Source organism: Phoxinus phoxinus (assembly GCF_949152265.1).
Source record: "Phoxinus phoxinus genome assembly, chromosome: 24".
NCBI classification, from domain to species: domain Eukaryota; kingdom Metazoa; phylum Chordata; class Actinopteri; order Cypriniformes; family Leuciscidae; genus Phoxinus; species Phoxinus phoxinus.
The window spans coordinates 6,464,065-6,485,039 of NC_136899.1; the positions used below are offsets into that span (position 1 = coordinate 6,464,065).

Sequence of the window (20,975 nt, forward strand, 5' to 3'; positions counted from 1 at the left end):
TGTTTTGTTGTTGTTTGGAGCTACATTGTGTGTAAAATAAATTTAAAGCTGTCAAATGGTGCCAATAGACCAAGCCAAAGAATCCAAGGCAATTATGTATAAATCAATTTCAACATTATGACAAATGCTTTTTGAAGAATACTAAAACCATCAGTATACAGAATAAAACTAATATATTGTGTATTAGTATTAACCCCAATTTTCTTTGTTGTGTTCATGCATATATATATATATATATTTTGGCTTGCATATTTGTTCATGACCTACATTCAAACTGATTCTTCACCTATAAGGGACAAAATATACAAAATGCATCATAAGTTTACTTAAATCAAGCTTTATTTATAATATGAGGGGGAGGAACAAAGATGATGTGCATATAAAAATAATTTCAATAAAGAGCAAATTAAGGAGCTGCAGAGGCTTGAATAATTTCATCACGTCATAAACTCTAGACAGATGGAAGTTAAACAGCGAGATATTTACTCAACAGCGTCAAATAAAATGCTATAAGAGAGAAATTCTGTTAATATACTCAGAACTATGAGACTGTAGGATATTTGAGTAAAAAATCTTAAATACAGATAAATATTCTAATATAACAGAGTTAATCAAATGGGTTGCATGTGACCTTTTTCACAATTGCCACTCCTAAGGCACTGTTTAGCATAAATGAATAAAGGAATAAATGAAATTCCATTCATTTTGAGTGTACATGCTAAAAATAAAAACACATTCTTTTTAAGCTGCCAAAAACCTGTTCGATCTAAACATATATTTTTATGCACCCCAAACACCTTAAGAATGATTTCGAAAATAGTTAAGAAACAGACTGATCTGAACTAATCAGTTGTGTGGTCCCCTAGTGGTAAACCGTTACAATATCCCTCCTCCGCACCTCTTTTCTCTCTATTCATTTAAACACATAGCCGAAAGAACGATAATTACAGAGTGATCAAGGATAGAGCGGGCTGATTGTTGCCTTTAGTCTATCTGAAATGCTAATACATCACTTAAATGTGCTGAATGATAATGGAGAACAAATTAAAATGTTTGCAGATTTACAAATCGTCCACGTCAATACATCAACAGCCGGTTCAGATGCAATCTATTTGTTTTTATGCAAAATAGATATAAGTATAAAAAGCAAAAGAATACTTTCTTATAAAGCAATCTCATGTATATTTATCAGATCGGATCGTAAGCTTTCATAAGTCGAGTAGATCCTATTAGGTTCCCTAAATGGATTTCATGGCCGTTCGAATGCAGCATCATACGCTCGCCTGATACATATTCATGATATACGCGTGCCTACATGGCAAGCCACGCCGCAGTCAATCTAAAGCCGTGGTAACTGTTTATCTGCAGTGTGTTCCTTTACAATCCGCATAAATTTAGCTGTCAGTGGCATCGTGGACATTTCATTTCCATTTTTTTCTCTCTCTCTCCAGCCCTCCATATGGAAACCCTGCACGATAAATGTCATTTCAAAATCAATTTGCATTAAAAAGGTGGAGTGTGTGCAGTCCTGAGAAAAGAATATATGGCACAAACCGAACACATTTGCAATGCTACAACCCCGCCCGGCACGTTACAGTATACAGCTTTCCCTTTCGGTGAAGACGCCGTAGAACTCAAATCACAACAACAACAACAAAAAACCCAGTTTTTCCTTTTCCGGTGGCTGAAAAGATGTTTAGTAGGAGCAGGCGGATAAATCAACAGCACAAGCATCACACACAACAGGAAATGCAGCTTCGCTGACTCAATAAATGGATGTGGGCGTGAACCTCGGCGTTAGCAAACGCATGTGTGTGTGTGTGTGTGTGTGTGCAGGCAGGTGGGCCTTCTGGATGCAACGCTCTCTCTAGTCCATTGCAGGCGCCGCCGGTATGACTCTCCTCGACTACGCGTATTCTTAAGCAATAACAACGAGAGCCGTATTATCCACCCAAGAATACCCGTCACCGAAGAGAGTCTTTTACAGAGAGAAACAACAGAACCGCCGGCATCGTCCGCGGCCGTTCGGAAAACGCGGCCTTTTCAAAACAATTGATTGAAGACGCTTTGTAGCGCAAGGCAAGGGCCCCTCAACGGCTCGTCTGCAAACAGAAATTAACAGTGCATTTTTGTTCAGTAAACGCCTCAGAGGAAATATGTGGTAAGTGTTTTTTTGTGCTATTTCCTCCCAGCAATCTGTGCTCTCACAGGGCCACTCGGGGGAAAGGTGCATTTAATGAAGGAGCGGGGGATGGGAGGTGGTGGAAGGGGGTTATGGGTAATCCACCCCCCCCACCCCCCCAACAGCATAAACTCACCTGGGATGCAAGGACCCAGCGGAGGTCCTCCGGGAAGCGTCCATGTCTTGACTCCCATTGCCACGGCGGGGATTCTGATGATGACGATAGTCCAATGTAGCGGGTTCACCTAAAAACACAGACCACCGGGGTTAGGATACTAGAGCAGGACGCTCCGGATATACATCCTACTATGGTCCACTTCACCACACGCTGCACATCTCATCTGTCTAAATGATATAGAAACGGGGGGGGGGAATTAGCCAAACAGTCCATTAGCACCGTGAGGAGATTTCTATATGGAGACACGGACTCAAATGAAGCATGGCGGCCCCCCTCTACACCCCACTTGAGGATGACGGGGGGAGGGAAAAAAGGAGGTGGGGGCTAAACTGTGTGATTAGTCTATGAGAGAAGGCTTCTTTTGAAGAAGAAGAAAAAAATCGCCCAACTTGTATAAATGCATCATGTTACATATACAATTGTGCATTTTATGACAAAACAGGTCTGAATTAGATTATCTTTAAAATGCATTAACATTGAATGAAGTGCATTTAGCTATTTTAGCTTTTTATTGGTGTCATACTAATTTTAAGATATAAAGGATGTTATTTCAGCTGACAAACATACTGTGAAATATGGCTATTTTGTTTCAAATAATAACATTTTCACTTTTTAACATTCTATTAGGATCATCTTTTTTTTTTTAAACAAACAGGCCATTTTAAGGTAATTTTTTTTATTCACTTGCAATAACATGAGTTTCCAATATTTTATATAATTATTTCTTTCCTTCATTTCCAGAATAATATTTTGATCAATAAAACACAGTCTTCTCAAAATTACTCATAATTTAAAAACAAATTAACACTGATTTTAAAAAAAAGTGTATATTTATACAAATTCGTTATATTATATATATCATATTTTCCTCTATTTCCTGCAAAAAAATATTAATTAAAAAAATGACACCATTTAAAACAATAACCTACTTAATTATAGTCTGCATACCTACCCAAAAATACTTGTCTATTTTACAGCGATCATTCACAAAACGAGAAACACACAATCAGCTCTCGTGCTGAAATCCACACGACACAGAGAGAAGGCAGCTCAAGAAACTGGAGGAGAAGCTAACGGAGGCAGATGGAGAGGGAAAAGCTGGACTCGAGCACAAACGCAACAAAAGCCACCGTACGGACACACACCGGCAGTGTAGCAGCCGGCTGCTCGCTCGCTCGCTCTCCAGACCCCCAGTCTGCAAAACCATGAGACGCACCTCACACACACACACACACACACACACACACACAGCCACCCTGACGCAGGGCACACTCCCCCAGTGCTATAGCCCCAGGGCTCTCGCTTTCTCTGTCCATTTCTGAAGCTACACACACACACACTCAGAGCAACCAGGGACTCGACCCCCGTCCAAACCCCCTCAGAACTCCAGGAGTTAATCAATGGTCTCCATGCATAGATTTTGTGCTTTTTTTTTGGTTTGTTTGTCTTTGCCAAAGTTCCTCTGGGAGCATCTCTTATTTTCCTCCCTTGAATTATATATATATATATTAGTCCTACAGTTTTTAATTCTAATCTCTTCATGCAAGAGCTCATTCAGTCTTTATTATAAAAAAAAAATGTATAGATATTTTTAAGTTTAGCAGCAAAAAATATGACCAAATCTGTATTCTCTACCTCTCTCCACTCCTCCCTTTCTAAACAAGCGATCTGCGCTATTCCACCCTGCACTAAAAAAAAAAGAAAAAACACTTCGAGCTGGACCCTTCACTGATTGCAATTTAATTGAATGGAGCCCATGAATATGGTAATTTCACAAGACACTTGACAAGCATCAGAAGGTGTAGACCACACCGGCAAAAATGACAAAAACGTTAAATAATAAGAAAAGAAAAACGTCACCCAATCACACTGACATAAAACAATCAATATGTTTGGAAAAAAAAGAAGAAGAAGCGATGGAGTCCACATGTGGATGCGACTTACCCCGTCAAACCTTGAGCATCTCGTCGTGCCGCCCGCCTCAGCGAGGTGGGATGCCTGATGGTGATAAACCCAGGACGGTACGCCGATGTTGGAGCGAGCCAGGCGGGCAGTCCTGTGGTGTGCAGGTGGACGCGGTACACGTTCACAGAGGGGACGCTTGACAAAAGGATCAAAACCCACTGCCCACTCCCGAGCCAGTTGTTGCTTGACACAGCAAATGAACTTACAGCACAAGAGCGAGTGAAGCTGAGGGAGGGAGAGACAGACTGGGAGAGAGAGAGAGGCAGAGGAGGAGAGAGAGTGTGTTTGGCGCGTGTGTGTATGAGAGAGAGATGGAGAATGAGTGAGAGAGAGGAGGAGGTGGGGGAAGAAGGGGGTTCGGAGTGAGCGGGCGAGCGAGGGAGAGAGAGAAATCACAGCATAACAAAACCTATAGCTACGTGGATGGCCACTCTCTCTCTCTCTCGCTCTCTCTCTCTCTATACATCTCTCCACCCTCTCCGGCTCAAAGGAAGGGAGAGAATAATTAGATTTGAGCCACACATGCTTTCCAAAAGCACTGACTCGTGGATCCCAGGCACCTAATGTTGGATTAATTGAGGGAGATCTGATGTGCTACATGCACCGTGAGCCCTCGGCTCTGACTCCCCCCCTCTCACAACACCAAAAAACTACCATCGTGATACGACTCCCTGCTCCTCTCTTCCGGCATATGGTGACTGACACGGCACTGTAGGCACAGAGAAAAGAAATAATATATTGTTTATTTAATTGCGAATACATACAGACGTTTATTAGGCTAGATTTGTGCTTCTGTCAGAGTGGAAAACAGTCAGTATCCATCTTAAAGTCTAGAAATTGGCATTAGGAAAGGAACATTTGGATTTTTTTGAGGGGTTTAATGCACATTTTGAGCATGACATTTCCAATTAAAAAGGCCTAAAATTGTTTGAAAGATGCTTTCTTCATATCTGAGATTATTCCCAATGGATAGATTGGAATAATCAATCCATACGACATGATTTTGATCATAAACAGATCTCTATGTGAACATTCCTTATAAATATACCTATTATTATTCCTTAAAAATACGATTTTTGAAGATGTCCTACAAATTTTTGATTAATAATATAATGAATAATCCATTTTTTTAAATTAATATTAAGGTTGTATTGAATGAAACAGGATTCATCTGATTCCATTCAACTCTATTGAAAAAGGCAACTGTACACACACACACACACACATAATATATACATAATATAATATAATATATATATATATATATACACATACACATATACATGCACATATATATTGAGGACCTGCAACCAATCGCCATCATTTCCACCTCCACCTCGTCCCCTTTGATAAAAATCGCTTCAATAATATCAATATGATATTCAATATTCAAGGTAAATGGCAAAAGAAAGCAGCTCTGGTAACTGGCTTTTAACAGACCAGCAGACAAAGGAATCAGACATGTTGAATTTCACGCTATTGAAAGCGGTCTACTGCCCCCTGTTGACCATTTCGTCACGCTCCAAACAGGAAGGCCCAGACAGCTGGACCATATTGCGACGACACACATCGCAATTATTGCAGGAATAACAAATAATTCTTTATCAACCTATAGTCGTCTAAACAACATTAGGCATGAAACAAAGCAAATCAGTGATGAGGGAGAAATGGAGGGATGAGAGGGGGAGGAGAGGCGCTCTCGCTCAAAGAGAGGTGAGAACTCCTTACAAAAGCCCGGCTGATTCGGTTTTCACCCCTTCAAGGCCACATGAGCTCGGCACAAAGACGTACAGCAGATGACAAAAATCCATCCGTTGTTCTCTTACTTTTTAGCTTCCCCTCGTTCACAAAGTAGCAATTAAGGTGAGAGTGTTATGAGAGGGAAGGAAGAGGCCATGTCTGCTAACACCCTTTGTTTGCCCACGCTGAAGTAATTGAAATCGACTTTCAGAAGAGAACGAGATACATTAATTGACATCTACAATAAAGAGCCGCTCTGGGCCCTGGCACTCTGCATGGTTATGATCAACTCACCCCCCCGTTTCAGGCCATAAACTAATAAACGGAAGGTAAAGACAGAGTGATCGGACGTTCCCAGTGGATTGTTTTAGAACACGTATGTAATGACCGGCTATTAGCGTACTATTTTTTCCCCCCAGAGTCGCCCAGCGTGGTGGACACATTAGTTCATTAGCAGCCGTTTCGCTGCTGTAAATATCCTCGCCCGGAATGTACGGGTGAAAAAAATGATTTATTTAAATTTGATGTGCCGAGTTTATTTGCCTGGTGGCTCGTGCGAGCTGAAGAGAGAGATATTCACCTATCCTTGCAATAAACAACACCCCTCCCCACCTCGCCTGGCTGTATTTCAATTCAACAAGCTTATAAACACACATACGCGAGTGCACGCTCTCGCGCACACGAGCACGCGGGCATCCAGCAAATAGAATTCCTTCAAACGTACGTGGGTTGAAACATACTCCAGGGATAGAGAGAGGAGAGGTGCAGGGAGCAAAGGCCAGGCGCGGAGCTCCCTGTATCCAAATGGCATTACTCACTCTGAGATGTATTATTAAAGAAAGAAGTACCGCAGGCCACGGCTGACAGACCATGCAACAATAAACAAGAAGAAAAAAAACAGCAACGTTTGACAGCTAAAACACCGTGCTTTCATTCTCACACTGATACCAACAACACAGGGATGTGTTCGAATAATTCGCCGTATGTTTATACGTAGGCCTACCTGTGTGCATTTGGGGGGGTATCTTTTGACACTATTTGAAACGTTTTATGAGGTTGCAATGACTTTTGATATTCGATTTGTGCTTTTTTTCTTTGGTGTTGCCACATTGGTGATCCATAGGAAAAAAGAAAAGAAAAAAAAAGCTATTTGTCTCATGTTTCTAGCTTTGAGGTTTAATAGAGAGATTTGTAGATCTTTCTCCTAAGACAAAGACCCTAGAATCACACATGCTTCTTCTCTGGAATTGTCTCAAACTTTGATCAGATATACCAAGTGTGCAGTCTTAATAGTTTCAATATGAACTTTTAATAGGCCTACTTAAAAGTTGACACTTGGAGTTTCCGAAGAGATCTCAAACTGTGCTCGGATTTGCCAAGACGGCAAAGTCTAATCAGTAGATCTCGGTATGAATTCAAACATTTCTCATTAAATCATTCATTAGGAATTTTAAGGAGAAACAAAGTTTATACTTGCAGTAAGTGAGATCTCAATATTTCTCACCAATCTTTCAAGACCAAATTGTTGTATATTTTAATTTTTAAACTACTGCCATCCCTAGGAAGATGATCTTTCAATCAAACACACAGACACACAGACACACACACACACACAGACACACACACACACACACACACACACACACACACACACACACACACACACACACACACACACACACACACACACACACACAGTGTCTATACCTATATTTCCTGGCAGGTACACAGCAAGGCAGAAAGCGTACATGTGAGCATTATGATGATGAGAGGGTGTGCGATAAACCTGTCTAATATTACCACTGCAAGATCATGTGACTCAATTCACATGCCAGTTACAATTATATAGAGGATGTAACATAAAATATGAGATAAGATGTGAAAGACAGAGAGCGTCTAACCTGCTGCGGTTTTTGTAGCACTATTATTTGTCATTCCAATAAAACCCAGTGAAAACTGAAACTTGAGAGAGAGAAAATGAAGTCTACAATCTAAGCTCCTCCAACAAAATCTGTTTTTAAACACTCTCTCTCCCTCACACACACACACACACACACACACACACACACACACACACACACACACACACACACACACACACACACACACACACACACACACACACACACACACACACACACACACACAGGCAACTAGGTATGTAAATTGGATGCTCTCTCATGCAAATTATTTTCTGGTTATTAAAAACCAGCAAAGGTTGTTTGGAAAATCTGCCACTCTAGTGGGTTTCACTGTTTCAGAGCGTGTTAGAGAACATTTAAAGGGATAGTTCACACAAAATAAAAAGTCTTTCATTGTTTATTTTTGCCCTCTTGTCATTTCAAGCTCTTTCAATGCTTTTTCTCATGGAACAGAAAAGAAGATTTTCAGCCGGATGTTTACAAGTGAATCGTGACCAGAGGCTGTCAAGTTCCAAAAAAATGACCTAAAAATCTACATTGACAGTATCCATATGGCTTTTTTACAATGTTCCAAGTCATCTAGTTATAAGATAACTTTTATGGTGCAGTTTTTTAGAGCTTGATTGTGGCCACCACTCACTTTATTGTATGTAAAGGACAGCGTGACCATTCTGCTAAACTTCACCTTTTGTGATTCACAACATAAAGTAACACTGATTTGGAACTCCATGATGGTGTTCCATTTTTGGGTGAACTATCCCTTTAAAGTCAATAACTCAACATTTGATTGAAACATGGGTTTTCTTGCTCTTAGAATTACACAAAGCATGACTTACAGCAGAGCATAAAATGCTTTGAAACATCCCTCTCTCTCTGTTGTTGTCACATATCAATTGTGAACAGCTCGATGTCAAGGGACTCCAGCAATCTCATCATGGTCTCGGTCTGTCAGTGCTGACAAAGCAAAATTATTGCTTGTCACTGGTTATTTACAGGGGTTGGACAATGAAACTGAAACACCTGGTTTTAGACCACGATAATTTATTAGTATGATGTAGGGCCTCCTTTTGCGGGCTAATACAGCATCAATTCGTCTTGGGAATGACAGATACAAGTCCTTCACAGTGGCTAGAAGGATTTCGAGCCATTCCTCTTCCAGAACAGTTACCAGATCTCTATGTGGAGGAAAACGTGACTTGCTCCTCCACAATACCCCAAAGTGGCTAAAAAATATTTAGATCTGGTGAATGTACTGGCCATGGGAGATGTTCAACTTCACTTTCATGTTTATTAAACCAGTCTGTCACAAGTCTTATTGGAGCATTATCATGCGGATACACAGCACTCCCTTCAGGGTACAATGTTTGGACCATTAGGTGCACATGGTCCTCCACAATGCTTCGGAAGTCCTTGGCAGTGATGTCCCCATCAAGCACAGTAGGGAATGCCATGATATTGAAGCCCAAACCATCATAGATCCACTCGTGTTTAACTCTGGGCAGCAACAGTCTGGATGTTCTGCCTTTTTGGGGCTTCTCCACGCCGCAACTCTCCCGGATGTGGGAAAGACATTGAAGATGGACTCATCAGGGATCAATACATGCTTCAGATTGTCCACAGCTCAAGATTTGGACTGTGGCACCAGTAAAACCAACATTTGGCATTGGCACGAGTGACCAAATGTTTGGCTTTGGAGCTCCCGACCAACAGTTTTGTTGGAAACAGGAGAGTCGAGTTGTGAATTTTATTCTGCAGTGAGTTGGGCAGCTGTGGTTTTTGGATACAATCCGGGTTAGTACCTGGATATCCCTTTCAGACAGACTCCTCTTGCATTGACAGTTACTCCTGTTAGAAGTGGTTCGTCCTACGTGGTGGTATACCGACATTACCCTCATAGGTGGAATGTGTGTAAGGCTGGCCAAGGACTTGAGAATAGAGTTACATTTTTTCATTCAAACCACTGACTTCTGATAGAGGGAAAATCTGTCTATAACTGCTTGTCTAGGATTAGTTTTCCCCCGTAATAATAGCATATCGGTGAAAGAGATTAGGTGATTGCGATCTTGAGAGCATCAAGTGTTTCTATTTACTATGTGTTTTAAAGCGTTGAGCAATGTAGCCAATTACAAATATATCTGTTGAGTTCTTGAACGCAATGGCCAGTCTGTTGAGTTCTTGAACGCAATGGCCAATATGTTGAGTTCTTGAACGCAATCGCCAATCGGTTGAGTTTTTGAAGGCAATGGCCAATCGGTTGAGTTCCTAAACGCAATGGCCAATCTGTTGATTTCTTGAACGCAATAACCAATCTGTTGAGTTCTTGAACGCAATGGCCAATATGTTGAGTTCTTGAACGCAATGGTCAATCTGTTGAGTTCTTGAATGCAATGGCCAATCGGTTGAGTTCTTGAATGCAATGGCCAATCTGTTGAGTTCTTGAATGCAATGGCCAATCTGTTGAGTTCTTGAACGCAATGGCCAATCTGTTGATTTCTTGAACGCAATAACCAATCTGTTGAGTTCTTGAACGCAATGGCCAATATGTTGAGTTCTTGAACGCAATGGCCAATCTGTTGAGTTCTTGAATGCAATGGCCAATCGGTTGAGTTCTTGAATGCAATGGCCAATCTGTTGAGTTCTTGAATGCAATGGCCAATCAAACGTGCTTAAGTTAGAATCCCCTCACCACTCAAAACCCCAGGGTTTTTGTCCAGTGCCGAGTTCTGCACACTCGTAAATCATTAGTTATACATTAACTTAGAACAAAGTGTAGATATGAAGAGATCCATTGTGCAGTCAGCATAATTGATTAGCAGACTTTGTGAGATCGCAATGAATTGAGATGAGTGACAACTTTTGAGTAGCGATTATAAAGGGAGCGCTCTTTGCACCCTTTCTAGGCGATATACGGTATAATGCATTCAGAATTTGAAGAAAACGTATGCTTTGCTTGATTTAAGCAATGGTTATTTATTATTTGAACTGGCTGCCATGCCAAATTGCTCTTCTGTTCAAATAATAGTGGTTTGTGAACATAGCCAGTTTAATAACAAATAATTTATCAAAAGCGTTTATGTTGGGAAGTGTGGGTTGTTGATAGGCGAGACGTAACCTTTCCAGTAAATCAGATTGGCCACCAGGCTGCACATATATAGGTGTGAAACCTCCAAAACTATATTGGCCAGTGTTTCAGTTTCATTGTCCAACCCCTGTTTGTCCAGAAGGTTTTAACCAGAGCGCTTGCTTTTTATTTGTGTCTTCTGTCTATGGATTAACCATTGACCTCTATGTGGCACTATAAGAGAAAACGCCAGGCATGACAGCTCTGGAAAGGTAATATATAATATTGAAGTTTATTTGTGTTTCCAAATCAAGTTAACTTATATTTCAATGTTATAAAATGTAAAAAAAAAAATGTTAATGGTTTTGAGTGGCTTATTCCTTCAGTAAATCTTAAATGTTAAGATCTAAATCCAAATTGAAGTGTCTATGTATCTAAAATGTATATCGTGTTTTTGAGACACGTGTATGGCAATGTGTGGCCATCAGTAGTCAGTGTATTTTTGAATGAATACAGTTTTGTTTATCTGTGTTTATATAAACTTTAAAGAAATCTCCAAAATGTCTTATGAGCCGGAGTGCCTTTGAAACTACATTAACAGAACATCATACATTACAGCAGAATTTTCACATTCTGCTTTTTTCATGTGGAAAGGCTTGCAGATGAGTGGGACATTTCCATGCAGCCTTCGCTCCATTACAGGATCATATCATTGGACATGTCACCCATCTAAGTGTGTGAAACCACAGCGGCGCTGTGACATTTTCACAAGATGAACAGAATCGAGGCCCTGAGTTTCTCCTCAAAGGCTCTGACTGAAAACCCCTTCCTACATTTTAGCATGTGTTTACCGCAGGAAGCTGTCCCAGAAACAAAAGCCAATGTAATGCATGTACTGGCTTTGATTCATCCCAAAAAGAAGTTAATTAAATGTCAACATCCTCGTCGCTCTTTATTTTTCTGTTTTCTTTTAATTTGCCTCGTTCTTTCTGCTTGGTTTGCTGGTGTATCATTATATCTGGCACTCATTTCATGTTTACCCCCGACTGATCCGATATTTACGTAGTTGTGGAGAGTGAACTGAAGTTGCCGCGTTGCCAAATCGATGACACATTTTCAAAATGTTCTGGCGGTTTCTGCAGCACATGACACTGAGGGAGTGGGCTGAGTGTGAGTGGAATCACACACACACACACACGCACACGCACACGCACACACACACACACACACACACACACACACACACACACACACACACACACACACACACACACACACACACACACACACACACACACACACACACACACAGCTCTTTTGAATACTGCCATCTGCTTTCAGCACTACAGTGGCATCAAACTCATGATCATGATCACTGTTGCAATGTTTGTACGGTGGAAACATGTCAACAATGCACCACAAATTCATAAACAGAAATAGTACTGAGGATGATTCGCATAAATCACTTCACAGTCAAATTTTGCACAAAATCAAGGACCTATAAACATCTAATGGGCCAATAAATGTAGTCAGCAAATTTGACAAAAATACTTTTGGAAAGTCCGTTGTTCTGTGGTTGATGTGCAATCTTCCATCTAAAAATGTTTAATATATATGTATGCTTAATACGCATGCACATGACATCACATGTAAATAGTTTAAGTAAATACAATTGAAACAGTTCTTATGTGTATGTGTGTGTATACATATATACATATATATATATATATATATATATATATATATAGGCTTGCTCAAAGCTTTACTTATAAGATAAACAAATAGTAGTTATACCAATTATGGAACATTATGTGGAATATTTGTACTTCTAAAATGAATGATTAAAACTTATAAAAGGCAAAAAGTGATTATTATGGTTAAAAAAGGGAAATAAGACAAGAAAAAAGAAGGTCCAGGCACATGTGTTTACATAATTTATCCTTAGGTTTCCTGCAACTGTAAATTCAAGGCCTCCCAGAAGAAATGTTCTATTATTGAGTTTATGACACCAATGTAAAATAGTGTTGCCTTTTTGAAATGCACTTCCTTTTGTTTTGTCTTCAGTCAGGGAGATTCTATCATCCTGATATTGGATTTTGAGGTGAATTGAGTTGGTTTTTGGGGCGAGATGTGAGTGAGTTCTTAATGGAAGCTGTGAGGAAGTGCGGTGACGGTCCTTACCAGAATCCAGTCGTGACTCACTCAGACAGGGGGTGACAGAAACATGGCACCCAGGAGACTAACACACACATCACCCTCCCTTACTGGAGCACCACTGACGCATCGCCATCGCTGCCTGCCCAGACCTGCTCTCTTTCAGCTTCTCTCCATCTTCCTCTGCTGTCTTGGAGTCGAGAGTGTTCCATCGTCTCCATATGCCGGGTGTATCTCTGTTGCTTTTCTCCTTTCATGAAGGATCTGGCCTAGAAATGAGCAGCAATTAAGTTTACTCTGAAGTCATCTTCAGAGTATGTTTGTGATTGTACAGGAAACAAACTTTTTATTACATTTTATTGATCAAAGACCTACTGACTATCAGCTGTATTTTTCAGATGTTCCTCCTAAAGTAAGTTAAGCAAATGGGAGTATTCTAAAAAAATAACGAGGACATAACTCATGTTTGATGAGAGAATATTTCATATTCATTTTGAAATCTGATAACTAATTTCTGTCTCTAGTAAAATATGAGCATAGTTTGTGACATTGTTGTGATGTCTACTAAAACTCCCAGAAAAATCTGGAAAGTAGGAGACTAAAAGTCTCCGTTTGCTCCATTTAATCTCATTGTTTGAGATATTAAGAGATCATATTATGAGATCTCATTTTATGAGGTCTGAGATAATATAAAGATATCTAACAATATATTTCTTTGATATGGGTTGAAAATTGTGAGCGCATTTTAAGACGTTTCTTCTGAAAGTCTAAAAAAGAAACATGTAAAATGATTACACTTTTTCTACTTTTTTTTTTTTTTTTTCAATTTAATTGTTATAACTGGAAAAAATTATCTGAATTAAAATCTGACAGTCAATAGAATTTCTTTCAATTTAATCTTGTTGTTTAAGAGCAACAATTGAGATGTTCGGGGGATCTGAGATCTCATATTAAATATACCCATCAATGGATTCTTCCTAGGTTGGCAATTTTGAGCATATTGTTGAGATCTCTTATGAAAGTCTAAAAAGAAAGTTGTGGAATTATTAGGTTCTTTTTCTCAGGGTCGCAATATAAACAGCAGTATTAGCAAATTAATCGAATCTATTTGCTCTCAACTTAATCTCATTGTGGATATTTAAAAAAGCTCAATTGCAGAAAAGATTATTACACTGTAAAAAAGTATATGATCAATAAGTTATGACAATATTATGACAAAATAAGTTCCTTTTTTATAAGTTAGTTTAGTTTAATGTTATGGAAATTGAAATTATCCAAGCTTATTGTACTTAAAAAATTTAAGCCAGCAACTTTTTTTTTTTACAGTGTACACTTTAAAAAATACTGTTGGTTTAACTTAAAGTAAGTAGCCTGATTGCCTTAATTTTAAGTTAATGAGTTAATACAATGAAGGAGATTGGTTTAATCAACAGAAACTCAAAATATTATGTTATCTGAACCACATCAATTTTACAGTGTAGAGTATTTCCCCCCCTCCCATTGCTGTCTAGAAAAAAACAACTGAAACATTAAGGATAATCTCACTTCTGAATTCTCATCCCTCTGAGTGTTGTAGGAGAATATCCGTTCATCTCAACCTGTCTCGTCTTTGACGCCGTATATCTCCTGCTTCATTCCTGTGGACCCAACACAACCCAATGGCAGATGCCTCGCAGGGCCCTCGTTGCTGTCAGTGATTGATCCCCTTGTTTTTATCCGCCGTAATTAAACATTTAGAGCCATGCACTCCCTGTTGCTCAATGTAATTTCCTCTGAATTCAGAAGTCTCGCAGCCCAAGAAATCTTTATTATTGGCAATGAACCCAGCGCGATAATGAGCCAATGGGATGAAACACCCAGTTTAGCACACTCTAGTTACCATTTCTAAGGAGAGGAGGGGACCGCTCGATTTGTTCGCAGCACTATGGAGTCATTCCCGAAAGAAACAGACGCGTTTACATTAACGCAAACACTGCATGGGGAAAATAAGTGTTTTTCTGTGCATGCTTTGCTTTAAATGGACAGCTGGTTTTTTAGTAGCAAACTGCACAATAATGACCTAAGTGAAATAAAGTAGTGCAGAAAAAAAATAAAGGTAACGAATAACAAATTGAGGACCAGCTGTGTCTCAAAATGTGTATTGCTTAGAACAGCGCACGCATTGCCTCAATACGCATGTACAGATTCAATACCTTTCCTAATAAGCGTGAAAAGCACACTAATCATTTCCCAGTTTCCCCCGCTGTGCTTTTTGAGAAAGCAGGTCACGGTTTTTAGACCTATTTAGAACGCATACAAAACAAAAAGATAGTTTACGTCTATTTACACGTTTAGTCTATCGATTTTTGTTTAAAAGGGATAATCTACCCAAAAACAAAAATTCCATCATTATTTGTTGATCCAAACCTGTACGAGTTTCTTACTTCTGTGGAAAATTAACGTTCGTCCATTATATGGACCAAAGCTATAATAGAAGTCCATTGTGACCGAACCGAATCAAGAGTAAATGATGAGTGAATTTTCATTTTTGGCTGTACTGTTCCTTTAAGAAAACTTTTATGTTCACATCTGATCTTGCCAGAGACGTAAAAATCAAGTCATTTGTTACACTGACTGAGTAACTGACTATTATACATGTTTACATGAGGCTATTGTGATACAATTGATTACTTACCATATTTAAAATATCCATTCTTTCAAAGACACCGATTTATTGTAGGCTTGCTCCTAGTCAGACAAAACGTCTCTCATAAATGATTTACTCAATGAACATTTGAGTTGTTCATTGTGCTTGAGCTGAGTGGATCATTACAGTACATCCACTCTAGAGTCATCAATGGCTTATAAAAACATATGTCTGCTGTAATTCCACATGTCCACAGTTCTGTGTCCCACCCAACGTCGCCCTCCCCCCATTGCTTATGCATTAATAATATTAGGGCAAATTTGATGCTTCAGTTCAGGGGAAGCATTACTCATTTAAGGAGTGCATGGCACTATCTGTCTCTATCTTTCTCAGTGTGGGGCCTAATGGCTCTGATTGAACTCCAAATTCAATTTAGACAGGATATTACTGTTACATGAGCTCTCCTCAACAATGCCATTTCCCTTGCTTACACAGTACATTACCCAGTAAAGCTCGGCCTTTCCTGCTAAAACAAAACCAGAAAAATGAGAGAACAAAAAGAAAACGACTTTTCCATCTCGCAATGGCTATGATTGTCGGTTTCCAACGCTAACGTCTTGAAATCTCATGGCAGAGTGAGCCGAATCTATTTTCATTACCCCGCTACAGTGTCCATCTCTCAGAAAAACTGTAAAACCGCACCTGTCACAAACGTGAATCGTGATTTTGTTTCTCATATTTTTGTTCTGGCACCTGGAGGAAAAAAAACTTTAGGCATCTCACATAAAACTCCTGATCGCTTCCATCAAGGTCTGACTGTCATTCGTACAAACCACGCAGTATCGGGGTTCTTAAAAACGCAATGGCCAACTGTGAGTTGAGCTGCACAATATAGCCAATTCATGAGTTCACATGTCCATCTGATCCTTGAAAGTGGTAAACAGATTAGCGAGGGTAAAAAGATCTGGCTTGCTGTGTGTAAAGGAGGGGCTCATGCATGAGACGCCCCTTCTGGATTCATTCATTAAAGATAGTTCATGTAAAGTAGAAGCAGTGGAGTAAATTCAAAATTAATTAAAATAAAAGTGTTGTGATTGATGAACAAGTGCATTAAACATTTGTTTATTTCTTATGAAATTGCAAAAAATGTGAAATAAAATGCTAAACGTAAAAAATATTTAAAGAACTACAAATAAATGTTTTAATATAATTAATTCACTGGAAATAATGCCTATATTTTTTTAATTAATTTTAATAATATGATTTATTATAATTATATATTTAAAATATTTTATTATTTCCACACTTCTAGCAAAACACAGTAATACACAGCAATATGTATCTACATATTTTTACTTTTTAGTACATTACAAATGCCTTGCATTTCTGAGGGAAGATGCAAATTAATTATTCTTTTGACTTGATTCAAAAGATTTGAATCCATGAACAATCAAATCGAATTTCTTTAATCAGTTCATTGAAATAAACAATTTGAATGAATTCCTTTGGAAAGAATAAAATATTTGCCACCATTTTTCCAGTGAAGTCTAAATCAGAGAGGCTATTAAAATAGCTCAAAACTCATATTCATGAGTCAAATGAAAAAAAAAATTTAATTACAAGAAACTCACCAAAAACATGCATTAAATCATCTAGATCCTCGCAATGTTACAACATTTTAGCAAAAACCATAATGAATATATTGTGAATCTTCATTTGAAGCAAGAATCTGACCTGAATGAAAAGCTTTTGAGGTAGATTTCCAATTTCCCAAACTGTATTTGAAACACATGCCAACATGTTCTGAATCTATTTTCATTATCCTCCTTCATCACAGAGGTGAAACCATGTGAGGTGAGGACAGGAATCCTAGAAATTCCATGATCATCATCACCTTCCCAGAGAGACCCGACACCTCTGATGACTCTCAGGACATCACAGATGTGAATCCATAGGTAAATGTGTGTTTCATCCCTCCCCACAGTCGAGAATAACGGGTAATGAGGGAAGGTGATATCTTTAAGCACCGTGGGTCCCTGTGGTGCCGTGTGAATGAGGCTCTCTAAGATCGTCACGGCCCATTGTGCTGGCCCAGCCCGGCGAGTTACGTATAGGCCAGTCCGCCGCTGATTATTTTAACAAATAGCATTCCTATTCAAGTCAACAGAAAGGTTTCCAATGACAGCTCGCATGACAAAAGGTCAGGGGCAGGCTGCTTGCCGTTAATTAAGTAAAATTGGTGAATGTCAGAACTACAAAGGTCAACGTTAATCCACGGCATTGTCTCATCTCCTCAGGTTTCATCCAATGGGCTGGGGGGGGGGGGGGGGGGGGGGCTGGGGGGTGCTCCTTGCCAGATATTAAACAAGCTTAATTCATTCAGGACTATTTAAAGATTAATGCAGCTATGCAGGTCCAACCCCACAGTCAGCACATACTCATTGAAACAATCACATCTTACAGACGTGCCGGTTGCTGGCCAGAGACTTTTAGGTGAAGCTGCCAACCTGATCATTTCATTATCTGCACTGTTTGCATTGGTTTTGTTGAGTGTGCAATTTGACTGCAGCGTAGGAATGCATCGATTATATAGCTATTCATTATTAGGGCTCATAATATATTGGCTGACAAAATCATTTACAAATATCCTAAACTGTAATGTAGAATTTTATAGTTACGCATTAAGTGAAATCGGGCATTAAAGAACTGCAATTCGCTATAAAACCGATATGTTTGATATAGCTTTCAAATGTGGGGTCAGAAAGAAGGGCACGTTAAATTGGTCGAAAGTTAGTTAAGACATTTATAATGATGCAAAAGATCTCCATTACAAATAAATGCCGTTGAATTTGCCACAAAAATATTAAGCAGCAAGTGATACATTTATGATAATAAGAAATGGAGCAGCAAATCAGCATATTGGAATGATTTCTGATGGATCATGTGACACTGAAGACTGGAGTAATGATGCTGATAATTCAAATTTGCCAATAAATTACATATATATATATATGTGTGTGTGTGAGTGTGTGTTTAAAATTCCTCTAACGTTGTCCTCTAATGTTCCCCTAACGTCACATCGTAAAATTCCCCTAACGTTACATTCTAAAATTCCTTTAAAGTTGCATCCAAATGTCCCCTTAACGTCACATTCTAACAATCCCCTAATGTTATCCTCTAATGTTCCCCTAACCTTACATCCTAAAATTCCCCTAACATTACATTCTAACATTCCCCTAACGTTACATTATTTGTGCATGTTAAGTTATCATGTAATCAATAAAAATGTAACTATAGTCTGATTAAAGTATTTTAAAGCATAATATAATCTAATTACAAGTATATATTTTTGGAATCTGATTACGTAATCCAGATTACAGTAAAGGAGTCATAACTATAACTGTCCTCTCAACCAATCAGATTTTATATCATTTTTGGTATCTAATTACGTAATCCAGATTACATATAATCATTTACTAGTACCCAGCTGACTACAAACCGAAGTTAACCAACAGTTTTGCTTGTCACTCTGGACACACACACATCTCCAGCTGTGATTTTACAATACAGTAATGTAATGAAAGCAGTACCTGCGGCTTCAGGAGCTCTAGATGTGAGACTATACGATATGCTGTCAATTAAGAGAGAGAGGTTTATTGCAGGTCGGGTCAAAAGCAGCAGTTATTGATAGTGTGCATAGCCGTGCGGTTCCAAAGACACTGTTGTGCAGCTGGAAGCAGCGCTGCCTTTGAGGAGACCGTGCATTAACTTGTCAGGAGATCTGACAATCGTACAATGGCATCGTACCAGCTGCCAGCGAGCACTCCGCCGCTCCAAATCTAATTTCCATTACAATTAAAACCCTCGCCGATGGATTGAGGATGATGTTTGCGCTGCAGGGGTCTAATACGGCCTCTCTCACAGTTTGATAATGTGGCGATCCAGGTGGCTTCATACAGGCCCCCACCTCTCCACCAAACTGAACACACCAAAAACACAAGCACACCGTAGGGCTTAGGTGCTTCTACAGCCAAACGCTTTCACTTTCCCAGAAGGCGTGTCTGTGTTTGTGTTCTCCCAGAGGTTATGTGTTCATTGCGTTCATTAAAAAGCTTTTTTACAGCGCGAGAGCTTGAAGGAGCGACATGGCTTAGTTATCTCACCGCTGTGGATCTCTGAATATTACTCCTGTCCATCATATTCAGTCAAAGCATTCAGCCTGGGACTCTGTGAAGGCTACACCGCCACACTTTTTAATGATTTAACCAAGTTGGATGCATCAATCTACTTTGTTGGTCCTATAAAAATGTTTCTTTAAACCAATCAGACTTTAGCTGTAGGTTTAGGGGCTGGAAGAACATTCCTATCAACCAATCAGATTTTAGCATTATTTGCAGTAGGGATGCACAGATATAAACATTATTTTCAATGTTCATTATTATACAATTACAACATTATAAACAATTATTTTCAAAGGTTAACCGATAAATGGATGCTATTAAAAATCTATATAATAAATCTATGCTATAAAAAAAATAAAAAGTGAATTTAGGCACCGCAACATTATAATGTACAGCATGAAAATATTAATTTTGAGATTTGCAAAAGATTACATTTAACTATGACATTTACATTTAACATTAAGTGAGCGTTAGATGACAACAAACTATAAAGGTAAAAATAGGGGAAATGTGCATGCACAATTAAATATACAGTAAAATATGAAGTGGTAACGAGAAAAAAATCCTCTAATACTAACTGATATGGTTCTGAGATATATCATGCTAAAATTCCAATAATTATTTTCATGTTATGAGATATGACCGATAAATGGTTGATATTAAAAATATATATTTTGTTTAATAAATATTTAAAAAACACAAAAATCTAACATTTTGAATGCAACAAGTGATGTTGAGGTAACAGTAAAGGAGTTATAACTATAACATTACCAATCAACCAAAGTTTTTTTTTTTCACAATATGGCCAATAATGGATCAATGACAGATATTAAAATTCTATATTATTTTGTATAAATAAATTCAAATAAAACCAATATAAAGATCAATCGTTTGAAATGCTACAAGTGAATAGGCACCACAACATTATAATGTTAAGTAAATTTGTTCAAGTTTAACAGTGTTATT

The 20,975-nt window shown here is 38.7% G+C and overlaps 1 protein-coding gene across 1 annotated transcript; it reads right to left on the reverse strand.

The window, feature by feature from the left end:
• Nucleotides 1–324: 324 nt before the first annotated feature.
• Nucleotides 325–20,027, reverse strand: LOC306992683 (uncharacterized protein; the record flags this gene model as incomplete). The annotated part of the gene is made up of 6 exons (XM_079601809.1): nucleotides 325–2,102; nucleotides 2,319–2,427; nucleotides 4,305–4,570; nucleotides 16,283–16,354; nucleotides 19,636–19,807; nucleotides 19,992–20,027. The coding sequence occupies 6 exons, from the start codon at nucleotides 20,025–20,027 to the stop codon at nucleotides 2,044–2,046; spliced, it is 714 nt and encodes a 237-aa protein (XP_079457935.1). The 3' UTR covers nucleotides 325–2,043.
• Between the last annotated feature and the right edge of the window lie 948 nt (nucleotides 20,028–20,975).